The sequence below is a fragment of the Rhea pennata genome, chromosome 15 (genome assembly GCF_028389875.1).
Source record: "Rhea pennata isolate bPtePen1 chromosome 15, bPtePen1.pri, whole genome shotgun sequence".
NCBI lineage: Eukaryota > Metazoa > Chordata > Aves > Rheiformes > Rheidae > Rhea > Rhea pennata.
In genome coordinates, this window is record NC_084677.1 from 15,682,314 (window position 1) to 15,700,508 (window position 18,195).

The 18,195-nt window shown below is 44.1% G+C and overlaps 1 protein-coding gene across 2 annotated transcripts; it reads right to left on the bottom strand.

Annotated features, from left to right (window-relative positions):
* Positions 1–565: 565 nt before the first annotated feature.
* On the bottom strand, positions 566–18,006 carry LOC134147292 (F-box/LRR-repeat protein 18-like). Of its 2 annotated transcripts, XR_009959985.1 has the most exons (4): positions 16,487–17,995; positions 13,378–13,596; positions 1,205–1,638; positions 566–602 (listed from the first exon to the last, which is right to left on the bottom strand). XR_009959985.1 is itself a non-coding variant. In XM_062588308.1 (3 exons), the coding sequence occupies exons 1-3, from the start codon at positions 17,977–17,979 to the stop codon at positions 1,482–1,484; spliced, it is 1,869 nt and encodes a 622-aa protein (XP_062444292.1). In that variant the 5' UTR covers positions 17,980–18,006; the 3' UTR covers positions 1,107–1,481. The 2 variants fall into 2 exon arrangements, 1 of the variants encoding a protein (XP_062444292.1); XM_062588308.1 differs by lacking the exon at positions 566–602 and having other exon boundaries at positions 1,107–1,638; positions 16,487–18,006.
* Between the last annotated feature and the right edge of the window lie 189 nt (positions 18,007–18,195).

Genomic DNA, 18,195 nt, shown 5'->3' on the forward strand with positions numbered 1-18,195 from the left:
AATGCACAGACTTATGCTAATAAAAGGCTGCAGTTAATGAGTATGTTAACGTTAACCTATCTGAGCATAAGTGATACCACAGTCTGGCCCAGAATATAAACCAACAGGTTAGAGTTCCAGACAGGTACCTACCTGACCGACAGGAAAGCAAGGAGGGAAAGTCCTCTGAAGCTGTGACATGCATTTTGCTCTCAAATGCATCCCCGGTCAAACCAGGCTTCCTCAGTCATTGATCACAGAGCAGCACTCGGGAGGCGGCATCCTGTGTAGAAAACGCTGACGAGGAGATGGGAGACATCATCTCTAGATTACCCTGGGCCTCCCCAGAAAAGCAGTGTTGCAGCAAAACCACTTAACATATTAGGTAGCATTTAAGAGATTACAGATGAGAAACTGGATAAATTTGAAGCTGAGAACTGCAAAAGACAATCCAATGTTCTATTACGAAGTACTCCAGTAAAAGAAATCTGACCACCACCCAGAAATGTCACTCCAGGGCTTTGTAGCTTGGCTTTTGGTACAGCTGTCTGATGCTTTCAAAGTGCTCAATAAATAAGGCAATATGAAAGTGATCCAGACCACTACTGATGCCTGAGGAGGTTCTGTGGAGCAGAGAAGTCGACTGAAATCACACTGAGAAAATACTTCATTAATGTCTCTAAAATTAGCATGAGCTCAAGGCATGGGATCTAAGGACAGAATTGGAACACTACAATCCCATCTCAACTGCAAGACAGACTGCATTTAAATCAGATCTAAGCTTCAGCTTACTCACTGTGGGCTCCATCAATCCTAGGACAAGGAGTTCAAAAACAGCTGAGAACTTCTTCCACCAGGCCAACTGATGGAAACATTATCAGTAAGGAGAACATACCATGGCCAAAGGCCTAGTGACCATGACTTGTTATTCCAAAAAAAGAAAAGAGAGTCCTTGAGGTACTTCTCATTCAAAAAAACCCTTTAAATATCTGTGATTGCATGTGTATATGACTACAAATGCATATTTTAACATAGAAAAGATATGATGCATTTCAACCGAGCAACACACTTTTGTGCCTCTTAGCTGGCCTAGGCTATTTTGCCAAAAATAGACCAAAGCAAAGAATGATTTCCACCATTATCACAAAGCACACTGCCAAAGTACACAGGGGCCCTTACACCAGGCAACACACAGAAAGAGCATCACTAAGTCAGTTTCTCTTACCTTTAACTTAAGTAAAATAGCAAAGCAATTCATTATTAACCGCAAGGAAATACTCATTGTACTCCGGAAGCCTTGGAGATAGGCTTTTCAGATGCAAGTTTTACCCAGTAGATGTTTGCCCATGGCAAAGGCCCAGCATTTTTATTTTGTAATTGCACCTAATTAAAGTGATTGTACAGCATCCAGTGAGGTGTCCATGGGCTGAAGATGAGGAATCCAGGCTAATGAGAAGCTCTTTCATGTGTTCACTCCAATTGTCCTTTCCACACCGTGACAGTCACCACCACAGGTTGGGAGGTTCCTCGGCCACTCTGCTTTTAAACAAGGTAATTTCATCCAAGTGCCTCATGGGGACATCTCTGATGACCTCTGTCAAGTCCTCATGCAGCAGCGGGAAAATGACGACATTTAATGCAGGGCGGTCTGCCTGGAAACTAAATCAGACACAGGTTATTAGCCAAGGAGAAACACGAGTTCTCCAATGTAAGAGAAGGGGCTTGCATGGATACAATTCATGCAGCAAGGGCGGGGGGGCAAGGAATGGTTGTTCAGATGAGGCAGGAGGCACACTGGAAGTCAAGGTCTCCTCTCTCCTCTGTGTATTAGCAGAAAGCACAGGCTAGAATTGTAACACTTTTCAGCAAGTCTTTGGAGCTCACACAAGCCCAATTCAGGTCTGACATGAGGAAAGAAGGAGGATTAAAATCACAACATACAGGTATTCTCAGAGGTTCAGAGATCCCAAGAGCTTTACCCAAGTTGGGCAAGGTGCTCAGGGACAACAATTTAAAGTTTTTGCAAACCAGCAGCAAGTTGCAGAGCCATTAAAAATCAGGCCAGAATGGTGCCAGGCATTCCCTCAGGGCTGAACCTGGGATTATCACTTCAGGCTTAGTTGCTCTGCATGCAGTCTACACTCTGCAATTAGAACAGAGGCAAGTTTAGAAAGCTCAGATCTGCAGATAAGCATTAAAGTGTGTTCACACACACACACACTGCAGCCTCTTTTTTAATAAGAGCTGCCGAAAACCTGTCTTAGCAGCGTGCGAGTCTGCTCTAAACAGAAAGGCATGCAAGTATCCCCATTCACCAGGGGGTGAATTCTGGGTTCCAGTTCCTGAAGCCACAGCCTCAATCTGTTTGCCCCCTATTAAAAACTGCAGTCTCTCGTCCTCCCAGCACCCCTCACCAACATTACGCCACTGGGACTGCTTTGCAGCATGCTCCAAGCATCTCAAACCATGCAAGTGAGAGGCCCGATAATAAGAGAGGAGCAGCAAGGTTATCATTACACAGAGGAAGAGAACAGCAAATTAAAAATAATAATAAAAAACAAAAAAGCCCACACCCCCATCAGCTCTACAAGACAGCAACCTGGTGAGGAAGGGCACAGGGCGGGGAGAGAATGAGCACTGCTGAATGTGCCATAACAAGAAAAGGTCAGCTTCTCCCAGCTAGCTTTTAAAGCTGGTATAAAGAGAATTTATGCAATAGCTTAATGGTTATGCCCTTAAGGTTAAAACACTTGCAACTATTAGTATTGTGCCACCAAGACATTGCCTTATCTGTGTGATAAGGGCCAGTTCATTACTGCTGTAAAGAAGTTAGCGCCATACTGGCAGCATTAGTCCACCAAGGCTGAACCGAGTTGTGCTGGGTCTGAAGAGGAGATCACCGCTGAACAAGCTTCTCCATATATAGATGTGCACCTGGAAAACCCCCAGCGCATCCCTGGCACTGGAACAGCCAGACTTTTCTCAAATAGAGAAGTAGTAGTTGGAGATTTGGAAACATGTATGAAAGTCCCAAGCAACCAATGCTAGCAGTAGGGCCTGCTGAAGGAAAGGCCACGAGAGACTGGCATTTCTCCAGGAGACAGAAAAGGTGTTCTCATTCACAAACAATTTGGGATAGAGGTGCCAAAAACGTAGCCCGCAAATATCCATACCAAATTTAGTTGTTCAGTCCTGGTAGATTAAATTCATTCTCCTGGACTTACGTAGCTGCAGGAGCAAGGATTTCCCACACCAAAACTACCTAGGGAAATGTTACACCTTTATGTATCACAGATCTGCCATTCATGCCTCATACGTAAGGGCCGGCAGAAAAGAACACCCTTCCTTGAGCTCATCTGGAGGCTTGTGCAAGAGCTGTACAGTTTTACCTCCACAGTTCTGCCTACAAGAAACCAACTAGCAAATAAGCGCTAATCTGGGAGGCAGTTGGGTGAAGTCAGCAGGGAAATTACATAAAATACAGCAAATGTCTGATAGCCCCTCCTCTGCCTCAGCTCTTCATGTTTCTTATCCAACACCACAGTCCTGCAGAGAAAATTGTGTTAATAGACCAAATTTACTGAAGTTCAGTGTAGGAAAAAACAGACATCTTTGTAGGACACAGTCTTCCTGACCATAAAATCCCCAAGGCAAAGAAACCTCTGCTTCTTTCTTTGTATATAGACTCTCTCAAATTAGATCTGCATGCTGCTTTCATACCATATTTAAAATCGTAGCTTATGAGCAGTCTTTACATGTAGCTATAAAAACAAGAACCTAGACAAGTTTACACGACAATCTGCCACCAAGACAGCTGGGAAAAAAAAAAAAAAAAAAAAAGTATACTTTCCAAAAAGGCTAGATTTATGTAAAAGATTTGAACTTGATCAAAAAGAAAGAAAGAAAGAAAAAGAAAAAAGAAAAAAAAGAAAGCTTTGTGATTTTTCTCCCCCCCCAAACAGAAAGCTGTATGTGACTGCAAATCTTGTAAATTCCATACCCCAGCGAGCTGACGCCATAGAATTCTTTCCACGTACAATTTGTGTGATTTAAGGAAAAAAAAGAAAAAAATCAAATGCACATGGCTCACTATTACTCTCAGCTAAATGTGCGTGCAAAGCCTCTCTTTTAACTGCCTGTTAAAAAACACCCTGATTTTAACAAGCAGCTGTCATAATGCTAAACTAGGATTAGCAGTTCCCAAAAGCAGACTCCCTCTGCAATCTACGCTCCTTTAGTCCTTCCCCGGAAGGTAATTCCTTTCTTCGTACACCTGTCCAGGTGGGCTAGATTAACTGAGAAGCACTTAGAGCACTAGTTCAAAAGGCCCCAGGCATAGGGAGGAGATAACAAGAAGGGGAAGAGATTGAGTTAATGAGTTGCAGAATAGCTCCTGTAATCTTCTTGACAGTTCTTTCCTCATTCCACACCTGGATGGACTTCAAACTGGATCTACCTCTGCAAGCACGTGGCTTGTAAAATAAAAACCCGAAGGACAGAGAAGGATGTCAACCTGGAGGGACAAAAGAGCTGCAGGTCCAGACATGAAACCCTGCCTTTTTCCAAGGGAAAGAAGCCAAGGATATGCTTGCTTGCTCTCTCCTACAAAACCTCCAGACTAAACTCATCACAATTAATTAAATGAAAGCAAGTTTTCTAGGCAACTGACTAGCAGCCCCTTCAAAACAGATCCTTTAATCAGAACCAACCAGTGGGATAACAAAAGAAAATACCCTTCCACACACATTTTCCAGCATAGCCTCTGGTCCAGCTAACTCAACACCAAACCAACAACCACCCAGCTGGAACTTTTACAAGGAGGTCTCTGAAAGTGTCTTCATTTGGATGCAGGTACAGAATAGACCTGGCTTCAGCAGCTGGCTGGAGTCAGCCATGGAGCAGGGAGACAGGTAGAGATTAAAGTATACTCTGCCTCACAAATTCCTCCTGGCATCAGCCAAAGTATAGTCTCATACTACAGTCAGATCTTGAGCATGTTGCATGTGGCTGGAAGGGTTAACAGCGCTTTGTTATTTGCCTTCCACAATTATCCCAGAACAGGTGTGGATTGGACACAGTAAGGTTATTTTCAAGTGAACAGCTTAATAAATAGCCTACCGCTATGGTCTCAATTATTTCTAACCAGCATGGTAGGATCCAGTATGTAGGTCAGGGACAAAGTCAAAAAGAAGGGGAAAAAGCCTAACGCAAGGCTGCACTTCAATCAGATTTCCTTGATTTTAGCAAGACAAAAAAAAGAGTCCCTCCCTGGAATGTAGTTATCTCCCAGCAAACACCCTCAGAGTGTGTTTTCAAACATACTTCTTTAAAGAGGAGGCTGCTGAGTCCCCAGAACTCCACCTGCTGACACAGCTAACGGGCAGCCCAAAACTATGGGTAAGTCTCACTAGACAGTCTGCAATGATGGACTATGCTCCAGTGTAGCTGTCTGCACCACAGCTCCCACAGACGACAGATCCACTGTGTTAGACACTGCTCAAACTTACCTTACAATGCAGTATCTGAAAGTGAAGAATGCATTTCCTCTTGAGATCTCCAGAGGAAACTAAGATAAAACCCTATACCAAATTCAGATGTTTCAGCACATCCCACTTCAAATACTGGCAAGTAGGAATAAGGACACACAAGGTGGTATAATTAAGCACTGGCAATGAAAGAAGTACACATCAGATAAAATGAGGAAATATGGAGCATCAGGAGTAGATCAAGGCCAGATTTTTAAACTCAAGGAAAAGAGATAGTCTTATGGAGAAAAAGACTCTAGAGAGAATCTGAAAGGAAACCTCAAGGAGCTTGATTTGGGGATACAAAGTACAGTGGGACTGGAGAAGGTTTGGACTCCAGCCTACAGGACTCACAACAGCCCTCTAGTCTCTGCTGTGGTCGCACACTTTCTCTCTCCTTCATACAGACTTCACATACAGCCCTGTCACCTGGCAAGTTGCTTTTGGAGAAGGAGCAAGTTTCCCAAGAGAATTCAGCCTGACTCTCATTTTGGCCCGAGCACAGTTCTTTCACCCACATGCATAAAAAGCCTGTTAATCCTCTGCCAGGCACAGCGTGAGTTTGTTTTCGCTGGAAGATGGAAATCTTACAAAGTTCAAATATGGCATCTGCCTTGTAAACTTCAGCCAACATACCTGAACCAAAGCTGGAAACTCCCATCCCTGAAGCATGGCACGGTGGAATGGAGATGTGCCAGGACAAGCTGAAGCAGCTGACAAGTGATGGGACCCAACATACACACACTTTCTTTTCTCATCCTTTCAGGAAGGCCAGACATGCACTTAGGACATGTTCCACTGGTCAGTCCCAGAACTCAGTAATGTGGAATTGCAAGACTTCTCTTTGCTTGCGGGGACTGCCAAGAGCATAAAATTAAGCTACTCCTGGAGCTTATTCCAGTCACACTAAGGAAATCAAGGGTTGAATCCCCTCCAGGCACATTCATCTGTGAGCAGGGTGGACAGTTGGCACCCACCCATTCCCCAGACACCTCTCAAGGGGGCACCAAAGCCTGCACATAGTGATTGTAAAGCAGACCTCTTCCCTAATACCATCCTCTCTACCAACCCTGACAGAGTATCAGCATTGAGCAGACTTCACCTTCTAATCTCAGAAATGGACCTCAAAAGTTCCCTAGGAAAGCAGCTGTGATTCCTTAGGTTGCCTTACCTCACACAGCAAGGTATTTCCTCCTTCAAGTGTTGTCTTCTAATGGCATCTTCCACCTCCCTTGTCAATACTGACCAATTGGCATCCTACCAAAGCCTATAATTTCCCCTCACCCAAAGTTCCATTTTTACAGCCTCCAACCTGAAATGAAGGGTCATAAACCAGACTCTCTGGAAGTCAGTCACCCACAATACTGGTAAGTCTCCCAGTACATGCCAGCTCATCCCATGAGTCGAGGCAAATTCTCTCTGTACTGTAGTCTCTAAGAGATGAATGACATTCTGCTACTCCTCCTGCGTGAGCTGAGGCTTATCAAACATGCTTCCAGAGTTTGAGGTTCTTGCATTATTTGGCCAGCCAAATTCCGCATCAGTTAGATGTGACCGGACAATTAGAGAGGAAGGGAATAAGAACCTGAGGAGCAATGCCAGAGTGCCCAGGACACGTCCTAGGGGAGTGCTCTGCCAGAGCAAGCTGAAAGTTATTTCCTAATCTCTTCCACAAATTAAAAAGCTACTGCAATAACTGTTCAATTAGATTTATTTTACTATGGAAATGCTTTAAAGCTGCAGTTAATGCTTCCATTCAGCCTTTTACACCCTCATGAAGAGAAGCCACGGCAGTTCTATTCCAATATTATTTTCCAGCCAAGAGAGAGGAGGGCTGAAACCTTGCTTGAAACTTATTTCACATACAAACCAATCTACCCTCTAAGGAGGGTTTGGGGACTGAATCCCTTTAAAACACATGAGCTAGCAGTTAAAACAAGTTATTTGGTTTAGCCATTGGAATGCACTGAGGAAAGAGACATTAGTACCCTGCAAAGAAGATCTGTTAATACACAAAATTGGGGATGGTCCCACAAGTGGTGCTAGCATGCAAAGCACTTGAACCCACCCTTAAACAGCATCCCTGGTAGAAGCAAAGGTGTCAGGACCACACCCCAAGCAAAGTCCATCTATGCCAAGCCCGCCAACAAATTCTTGGGTAATGCAAGCTGACAAGGATGCAGTTTGTTATTCAGCCTGTGACAGAATGATTCAGGGGTTTCTAAGAGCAGGAAATGAAACAGACAATGAAAGCTGGAGCAGGATGCTAATGATTCACTACACCAGCCTAGCGATACATTAAGTCTTCTGCAATCAGACGCAGGGACTAAACCCACAACATGCTTAGGCTAGCGGACTGGGATTGGCAGCTACCGTGCTGGCTCCAGGATTCAGGAGAAACAGCAGTGTACTGCGAGGTATTTTTTTTCAAGGTCAGAAGGAAGAGAAGGTGGTGAAGGGAAGCTAAAGACAGCTTGAAAAATCTCAAATAAGCCCTAGGTGGTAATACCAGCTTTTTGCAGTGTCAATACAATTGCGGCAGTCAGGTGGGCAGTGCAGAAGGGACGGTGGAGGACTTTGCAGAATTCAAAGAAGATTTTCCACTCACTTACTGCCCTAACAGCCCCCTCTCATCCGATCCACAAGTCAGAAGAACTGTCACAAGGGCTTTTCTGAGGCCAAGCCCAAAATGAGAATGAGGGCATGAAGAATAAATCAACTTACTAGAAAGAGAAACTGAACGGACTTCCAAGGTAATAGCAATAAGGGAGGGGAGAAAACTTTTGCTCCGAGTTGAGCAAAAATTCAATCGTGATTATTTAGTCCTGTGCCAAACACCAGAAGAGAGACTGGCTCACTCAGCACTTCCCAAACACTCACAGTTTCAGCCCCAGGCTCCCACCTGCAAGTCACACTTCTGCAACTGAATCACAGATGGGTCCTGCAACCCTTCCACGTTGTGGCTGTTGCAACCTCCCAGGGCCTTTGGCATCAGTAGTTTAAGAGGAAAGATCTGGTCAAGAATTTAGTGTTAAAAAAAGGCCAGTAACAAGCAACAGAAAATTTAGACAACACTAGAAAAGTTTGAATAGCAAGATCAAATTAGGATTGAAATAGCTATTCCTGGAAAGCAGCAGGACTCCTGTTGCAAAAGTCACTTCAAACTAAGCAGTGCTCACACCTGACGTTGGCAGCAATAGGAAGGCTAAGCTGGTATCTCTCTTCCTGCAGATCCTGGATCCTCAGAACAGGCAGGTTCTCCTAAAATAGTAAAATTCTTTGCACTCAAGAGCACTGGTTAACCCTCAGAGCTACCCAAGGAGCGAGGCACAGCACTGCAGTCACGTTACAGAGCCGTTTGCTAGAGACAGGTAGCCAGCATAGCGAGGGTGCCAACAGCAGAGGCATCAGCTTGCTGTGCAGCAGGTAGTGGACCTAGACCTGCCAAACACTGCAGCTCCAGCTCGGCATACAACCCCTGGTGGATGCTGCACCAGGACCCGAGCCAGCCCCAGTTCTCGATTCCGTCTCCAAGCAGCTTTCATGCTGCAGATTACAGCAGTGCTTTCGGGAGATGCGAGTAGCTGAGCCAAGCTGCCCATTCACCTCCCTAAAACGTACTTCAGCTGCGCCAGACTTTCACTTCCTGACCACGCTTTCTACCACAGCTTAACTTGGATTGCGTTTCTATAAATCACAACTCAGCTCTACGTCTTGACACTTTCCCCCTATGTATGAAGAATCCCTAATGACACTGCTGTCTCTCAGAGACTTTCAAGGTGTTTTTTCAAGGACTTTTCACAAGCTTGTATTGTTTGGTATTAGAGTCCTTGAAATCATTACAATGATAGGAGCTACCTAAACACTTAAGCTAAAACCAGCAAAATTCAAAGAAATCCACTGGAAAATAGAATCTGTCCTTGAGACCATGGGACATTTTCCAAGCGTTTCCCATCCCCTCTCCCAGCCTGTTTCCTGCTGGTAAGCTCTACCAGAAAAGCAACTTCTCTTGCTAATCTAAAGTGCCCAGTAACCATGCCATGCAGCAATGCTACGCTGAAGTCATCTAAATTCCTTTCCCCACAAGACTTCTGGGGTAGAGAAATACAGGCATATAAACAAGATTATTTAGCAAGCAATACATCAGGTCAGCATTGAGTAGTGGGACACCTACCATAGGTCACAGCTCCATCTACTGACTATTCCACAAAATCACAATTTGAAAATCATCGAGGAAGGCAAGCCACATCCTCCCGGACCACGCTGGCTGGACAGGCTTTGGACATGCTGGCTCTTTGCAAACATTTAAAAAGAGCACAGCACAGCAAGTCAACCTGAAAGCAGGAAGTAAACCTCCCATTTCAAAGAGGCCCCCTGCACAGCAACAGAACTGGGCTCGCACTTGAGTCTACAACCTTGGGATTGTGGTACTTTACAGTGTTTCCGAAATTAACACTGCAGTGGTTTTCATGTAGGAGTTATTTAAGCAAAGACAGCCTGGAGCTAAGCGCTTTGCCAGAGTTTGGGCACAGCTGTAAAAAAGGAAATACTGTTCATTAAGTCTGCTTCTATCCGAAGCATTGCAGCAGCTAAGCATCACATGATAAGAAAGAAACGTCGTTTTACAGAGAAGCTGTGAGATGAGGCCAGTATCACATGTGAAATCTGAGGAAGATCAGGGAAGTGGCTATGGATAACTCAAGCCACATCTCCCACTCTAACCACTGGGCTCTTTTTCCCCTTATGTGCACAGAGTACATCCCTGAACCATATGGGAGATTACCCCTGCCATACACACAGGAGAAAAAAAGAAAAAAAAAGAAAAAAAAAAAAACACTGCAGTGATTTATCTGCCCACAGGGAAACAGTCTTCTCTAAAGCTCAGAGGAGACCTTGCCCTTGCACTGATGAGAGTTCCAGATGATTTCTGTTCGGCTTACTGTGTTTCACTGCAAAAGAGGCAAAATGGAATCAGAGGCTTTTAATGATTTAAATATGAAAACTAATCCCTGTCAAATGGTAGCAAACTTCAACCAGGAAAATGCCCACAAGAAAAATGGACCAAGGGACCTAGCTTAGAGCTGTCACAGGACTAAGAGATGTGAGAGCAACTCTCTTGGCAGGCAGGCAGAGCAAATACATAAACACTGTCTGTATTCTATAAACAAGGAGAAGAGTTTGAGAATCAGTTTTGGCTTTATGTCATCCACGTGAAACAAGAGATTTGATACTTGAGCTCCCATCATCACTCCTTCTATATACACCATCTTCCAGTAAACTCAGCAGTAAAGGCCAGGTAACTAGTCTGTTCTCTCCCAGTCAGTCCCAGTCTTTTCCATGACCTGATCCATCCTGTGAATCAACATCTGAAAAAAATCCTGTACTGCACTAGATTACCTTTTCAAGTCCTCCCAGATCTACAGCCTACAGCAGACTACTGGTGCATGCTCAGCCCTAGGCCTTTCCAGCTCCTCATTCCCATTCTCCCAATCTCCTCTAAAAAAAGAGAAGAAATGAAAGTCACTTTGGCCACATCTCCCTGCTCAAAAACATCAATCCCTTGGCTGTTCTCAGCCTAAAAAAGGTCATCTCAATTGGCCCTGAACCAGGAAGTCTAATCCTTAATGGGACCTGAGGAATACGGATCGATTCCCCCAGCTCAAAGGCAGGGGAGCAAACAAAGGAGGCTCGCAGCTTCGCCAGCCCTGCTCTTGCTTCCGCCTTCCTACCCGCTCTTTGCATTTTCCCTACGCATTCAGCATCTGCACAAATTCCAAACCAAAAAAGATAAATCACTTGCTTTCATTCTGGCACAGGATATCTAACTTCAAACCAGCAGCCCGATAAGCTCTTACAATTTAGGGCTTGGATTAAAGACATGCGAGCAGCACATTTTTACAGGAAGCCATGCTGTGTGAACCCGAGCCCTCACCCACAGGTTTAAGCAATGAACTAGCCAGCAAGAAAACGCACTCAGGGATTTTACAGCATGTCTCTTTGCCCTTGGAGCAACAGATAAAATGCAGTCAAGAGAAAGTCAATTTCTGACCCCATCTGTAGGCACATTTGTGCAAGGACAGGAACGAGACCACTGGAAAAGTCACATGGTTAAAGGCTTGCTGATGGCTCATGGAAAACTCCAGGCTTTGCTTACACATCATTTTCTGTATTTTATTCCTTGCATTTTATTACTAGAGACAGTTGCATGAGAACAGGTTCTCTGTTGCTTAAGAGAGCATCTGCTCCCACTGCTTATCCTCCTCCTGAAGTCATAATCTTACGTGACATCAAAGTCATTTCCAGAGTCCCCAATTACTATGTCACAGAGCGTTATGACTTCAGGTGCAGAACTAGCACTGGAAGCAGATGCTCCCCCCCCCCCCAAGAAAAAAAATAAAACACTGTTTTCATACAAATGTCCCTATTAATAAAATACAAAAGAAGAAAAATAATATGACAGCCAGGATTGTTGCTAAATATAAAAATAGCTTTTAACATTTCCACAAGGCATCAGCTGCTCTTTGGAAAGTTCCCAGGGTTTAAATTATTAAGAGGTACAGAATGTAGCAAGGATCCACACATGATAAAAAGGAGGAAGAGATGACCACAGAATACCATATTCCTGTCCAGTAAAAGGATGTTAAAATTTTGGCCAGTGCTGCAACGGCATCTCAGACAGGAGAGCAGAACAAAAAAAACCAAAAAACAAAAACATGAACTGTGGATGCTCGATTCTTTCTAAGGATCCTGAAAGCATAACTGCATCAGACCAAAGAATGCCTTTATAGATATGAAGCCCTGAAAAAAGAAAAGAAAAAAAAAAAAAAAAAGGAAGAAGTCCTTGACACATCACAAGGAATTTACTTAGATGTGTTCAACAATCACTATCCTAAAAGAACACAGGCCTTCTCAAGGCAGTAACAATCTCATACACAGTTTGATAGGTAGCTAATATAGTCATAGGCTCTTCTGGATTTGATTCTAGGAAACAAGCCAAGTCTAATAAGTCAGTTTGAAGCTACAGAAAGGCTGGGAGGAGGAGCACCCTTTAAGATGCAGCAATAATGCCATGCGATTTGAAATTTTTATTAGAGCTTAACAGAGGCAAGCAACAGTAGGTGACAAAGAAAACAGACTGAAGGCGGAGCAAATGCCTCATAGAAAAAAAAAATAATGGAAAGTCTGTTGCACGGGAAATATTTTGTAAGATGACTGCCACTATTAGAAGATTTCAAAATGCCAAGCGTAATTAAAAGCTCTCTTTTCAAATGCAGTTCACGGCTCGCACACAAATGCTTCCCACCATGTGAGCTTCAGAACACTGCAAGGGGCCAGGCAAGATGCATTTAAGAACTGCCAAACGTGCAAAGGCAGTTTGTACCATTCCCACCCCCCCAAAAAACACCCCTTCACAACAACCCTTTAAAGGCTTTGGGTTGTGCTGCCAGGGGATTATCAGTAAGTGACATTTACAAGTGATTAGAGGACAGAATTATCTTAGTCACTTGTGGGAAAGGAGGAAAGCTTCAAGGTCAAACCTCTCAGCACTTAAAATGTCGCCAGATGTTTTGTTTACACAAAATTGCCATTTGATTTATGATGGAGCTGTACATTCAGAACTTCAGCTCAGCCCTGACAGAACCACAGAGATCATGGGTGGGAATGGAATCAAAAATTCATATAATATCTTCAAATATTTCACTTTTTGACTCTTATTAAAATAAGAGGCCAGTTCATGTGCCAAGCAGTTACACAGTACCTATTAGCTTCTTGGAACGAGTGCTCCAAGCCATATAAACGTTGGCGGGCAAGAAAACGCAGATAAATCTCGAGCAGCTCCAGAAATTCCCCATCAACCCCTTTCCGCACTCACCTCCGGACAATAGACTGCTGAAGATTTTTGCAAACGGTAAGAGATTCTCCCATAAACATGTGGCACATGATGACCTCAAGGCAGTTGGCCATGAATGACATCACTGCGTCAGACTGCAGAGTCCCACTCCGGGAGACGATGCAAAGCCGCTGGAGAGAAGAGCAATGACTCAGTGCCTGGAAGAACTGGGTGCCCGCACTGAAGTACGGCTGTTCTAGCCTGCAAGAACAAATAAAAGCAAGTCAATGGGCAACTCACGCTTAAGCCACTTTCAAAACAGAAGAAAGATGGAACACTTAAGGGGGTTTGACAAAAGGAGCAATCATTTCTCCCACCACCTGTTTCACTTACGCGTGTGATGCCCTTCCATGTGCATCTGTCAGTAGTATGACAGGACAAACAACTTTGCAAGCTCAGACATCTTGCTTGCTAGCTACCCTTAAGCTATGCAAGCTGGAGGACAGAGACGAATATTATGCCTATGCAGAAAGACCCTAAACTGCAGAATTCCAGAGCCTGCACTGCATTGCCAGAGAGCAACCCTGTTTTTGCCAGTTTTCCACAATAGCACATTGGTAAGATGAGCCTTAGATTTGACCAGTAGGTCCATCCTGTTCTTAAAACAAGAATAGCCAAGCTTTTGCTACCCAGCATCCACTAAGTAGCTGATGTGAATTGGGGAGTTACTGCTCCAGTGCACCAAACACCGATCAAACCAGTCATATTCAGTGTACTGCCTAGACAGAAGCAGGCATGAAAAAAATCATGACGCATACAAGGTGATGCAGAACTCACACCTCTGAGCCAGAGCAACCACAATCAGCCCTCCCTGGTCAGCAGAAAAAAGGTGGAAAAGGATCAAAGCTACTGTTCTCCCACAGCAAGAACCATCATCAATCCAAACTTTATCTTAAACGCTAGGCACAGAGAACGGAGCCAGGATTTGCTATTACTGTTACGCACAGTCTGGCATCATGGCCCAGAAGACCACAAAACAGCTCAGTGAAGCCACACATGGCCACAAGGAGCCTGTGTTTCAAGCAGCAGCCAAACTGGATTGCTCCCTAACACAAATCGGTCTGCAGGAGCAGAAGCTGTTCAAGGGATGGTCTCACCAGGAGAGTATGTCTGCTTAATGCGATTTACTACAGAACCATGGAGTACTTGGGAATCCCAGTCACTAGGTCAGCAAGGCCAAGAGCTCCAAGACAGTTAATCCACTAGGTAATAACATGCTGTCAGTCCCAACCTGAGCTGGATAATCTCTACACAGGCTTTTGTAGTATATGGGGGTATCTTAGCAACTTAATCTTGTTAATTGATAAACTGTGGCTTAAAGTCCCAGTCTGAGACTGCTGGTCAGGTAACAACAGCAGAAGAACATAAGAGCCCACTAGCACTTTGGGTAACTGCTTAAAACGAACATTATGGAAATGAGAAGCCTCTCCAAATTTTCCCACCATTTTATTGGTTCACAGTAAGTTTAGATCAAAAAGCACAGAAGCTCCTGCCTTCTCACAGCAGGTTTCTCAATCTCTGGAAGTGGCAAGAGTACCACACTTGCAGTACCTCCTTTCACTCGCTAGATGACAATGTTGCTTTGGAATATCATCATCAACTAATTTCTAAACCTAGAGAAAAATCCTTCACAGGGAGAGGACAAAAGGGTAGAAGTAGAGAATTAGTTAAATAGAAAAGGAACTGCATTATCAGGAGAAAGTACTGTACATTCAAAATCTTTTAAATCTGCATAGAACCTTCCTAGACTTTATTCCAAAAAAGGACACCTTAGGTTGCAATGCATAACTGCTGCTGCAAGACGACACCCCTGTTTGTCCTCTACACTGCTTCACATTCGGCCTCCATTTCGAGATCTCTGGAAACTACAGGGCCTAAACTGAGCGATGCAGCAGCACACAAAGCCTGTTTCTCCGTACTCCCACAGGCGTTTAATCTCTTGAAGGGTAGATGCATTCACATGACTCCAGCCATCAAGCAAGTCCATCTCCAACAGCTACCATCCCTTCTCTCAGAGAGCGACCCATATGCTCCTTGCTGGTTACAAAGGGGAAGTGGCATAACAGGAAAAATCTCCGTGATGTTTTAGCTACTGTTTCCATTCTCTACTGCAATGGATTAGGAAGATGCACACAGAAACCACTTTCTGCTGATGAGCAGTAGCTTTTTGTCAGGCTATAACTGTCTCTACAATCAGATCAGCATTCTCTGAGAGCTTGGCCTTGCTTTTTACTGCTGTTGTGCATTGCACACTTGTTTTGTGAACTGAGGGGGGCAACAGAACAGGCAGGTCTAGCAATTTCACCAACTGAAGCTGCTTTTAAAAAAAAAGAAAAAGAAATAAAAGTTTATTTCTAAAGTAATAACATTTGAAGAGTCCATATGGACTGTTGCAAGGAAACCATGCTCTTTAGTAAGCATACTTCAGATACTATAAAGTTTCTTTATGCACCCAGGGACATTCAAAAACTTTTACTTGGAGCAGCAAAAACATTTAGATCCCACTAAGAAAGAAACACCATGGGAAGAACTCTAAATTGTAAATGTTTTCAATATATTATCAAAAAAAAAAAGAAAAAGAAACAAAAAAAAGGCAAAACTTTGATACAAACCAAAGGTAGAGAAATCTCAGTGGGAAACTTGAAGAGCTCTCCGCATTAACTAGACATCCCAGAAGCATCTTCCTCCCTGGAAGTTTTTGGAAGATCTAAGCATATACAAAGCCAAAAAGTCTTTTTTGTGTTTAACCCTGCCCTGGCAGGCTGTTAGCTCACAGACAAGTTGTATCCACTCCTCCTTAGCTAAAAGGTAGTTGCAGCACAGAAACATTATATTCTTACAGTATATATACTTTATACTTATATACTTTATATAAAGCATATATACTTGGTTAAAGGGCATAGCGTGAACCCTACAGGACAGCATAAGATGCGCTCCCATTCTCCCTAACCCAGGGAGAAAAATACTCCCATTTTCAAGTAGCTGCAATGACTTGAAAACAAACGCTATTTTTACGCTAGCCACAACAACCATATACTAGATTTCTAGAAGTCCACACGCAAAACGGAGATGTTCAGTGACAACCTCTCACCTGAGATCTCTCAAACACTTGCAGTGTTTCAACATGTCCATGAGAGCAGACATATAGACCACGTTCCCCATCATGCCCAGGTTGGCCAACGAAAGAGTCCGCAAGTGCTGGCACTGCAATCCAATGCTAACAAGCCCAGAGCCAGTAAGGATGTTTGGCAGCTGTGCTAAGGTGAGGCTTTGCAAATAAGTCAGTTGGCCAATGGCAGCTACCTCCGAATCCCCCACGCTCTGTGCCCGGACACAAGGGGGCAATGAGTTCCGAATTGCTGGCTCGTTGCGGGGCATTGCAGAGGAAAAACTGGACCCAATTATTTCCAAGTTTTGCAAAAATGGAAGGTTTCCCATCAAAGCCCAGAATACTGAAGACTGTGACTTCTGATTTGAATACGTCTGTATCCCGATACGGACTTTCTTTCCCAATGTTTGGGGCATCACATTAGACTGCACGGGAGGCTTTTCCATGTTCGCAGCAACATCTGTGATGGAGCAGACTGGTAGTGCTAATGAGAGTAGGTGCTTTAGTCTGGCCAGAAGTTGGCACAAATGATTCCCTATATTTTTTGAGCTGTGATGGTGAGCTGCAGAGAGGTTGAGGTGTCTCAAGTTGCAGCAAGACACTACCAGACTTTCCAGAATGCTACTGTCAATGTCATCTTCTGCTTTTCGAAACAAGGATTCCGGAGCCAGACAATGAATACAGCCACTGAGATTCAGACTGGTCAAGCTTTTAAGATCCTTCCCACCATTCATAACCCTCTGGATCAACTGACCACCAGATAAGGTGCATCGGCTAAAGCTGAAGTAGAAAGGGTTGTTGAACTTCAAGTGCTGCAGGAGGCCAGAGCCATTAATCCAGGCTTTGGGCAATTGCAAAGCATCCAGACGTACGTTTCGAGCCATGGAATCCAGAAGGTTTTTAGTGGCTCCTGTCTCTGCAAAACTACCAGGGGCAGAAATGAGGAAGGCATGAAGGTTCTCAGGAGTTCGATCACTCAGCACAGCCAAGTACAGCCTCACCACCTCCTGATTAACATAGCCAGGAGCCAGCCTAGCGTAGAAGACACGAAGGTTCTGGTAATGGGGGACATTGCTCTCACCTACCATTAGTTGCCCAGAAAGCATAAAACCTTCCCGCGAGTGATCAAGGATCTCAAAATAAAGCAGTAGTTTCTCAAGGCTAGTGCAGCACGGAACAACACCATACGATGGAGTGTAAAGGGTTTGCTTCAGTTCCAAGACACGGCTAAGAGTGGCTTTACACTCACTGCTTAGTTGACCGGCATCGAAACCTGGATTGACATCTATTGCCAGGGAGCGCAGGTGCTGGAGCATGGACAGTGTCTTTGAGAGATGGAGAGAGGTGATGTGGCACCCAGACAAGTTCAGTTTTACCAGGTTCTTGCATCGTCTTATATGATCAATAGAGGAGCTGGGCAGCCAGTAGCACCCAGCCATGTTCAGGTGGTAAATCTCTTTTCCGATATCCCTCATCAGCTGCTTCACCTTGTCTTTGTTTACCTGTACTTAAACAAAACCAGATTCAGTGAGATATATGGTAATAACGTGTATTGACTCAGTTTCCTATCTGAAGATGGAGATAACAGCGGTTAGCATTCAGATTACGTGGCTCATCCAAACATCAGGACACTAGCACAGTCTAAGAATTATTAGACAGCTGATAGCTGGCCTAATTTGACATGCTTTGGA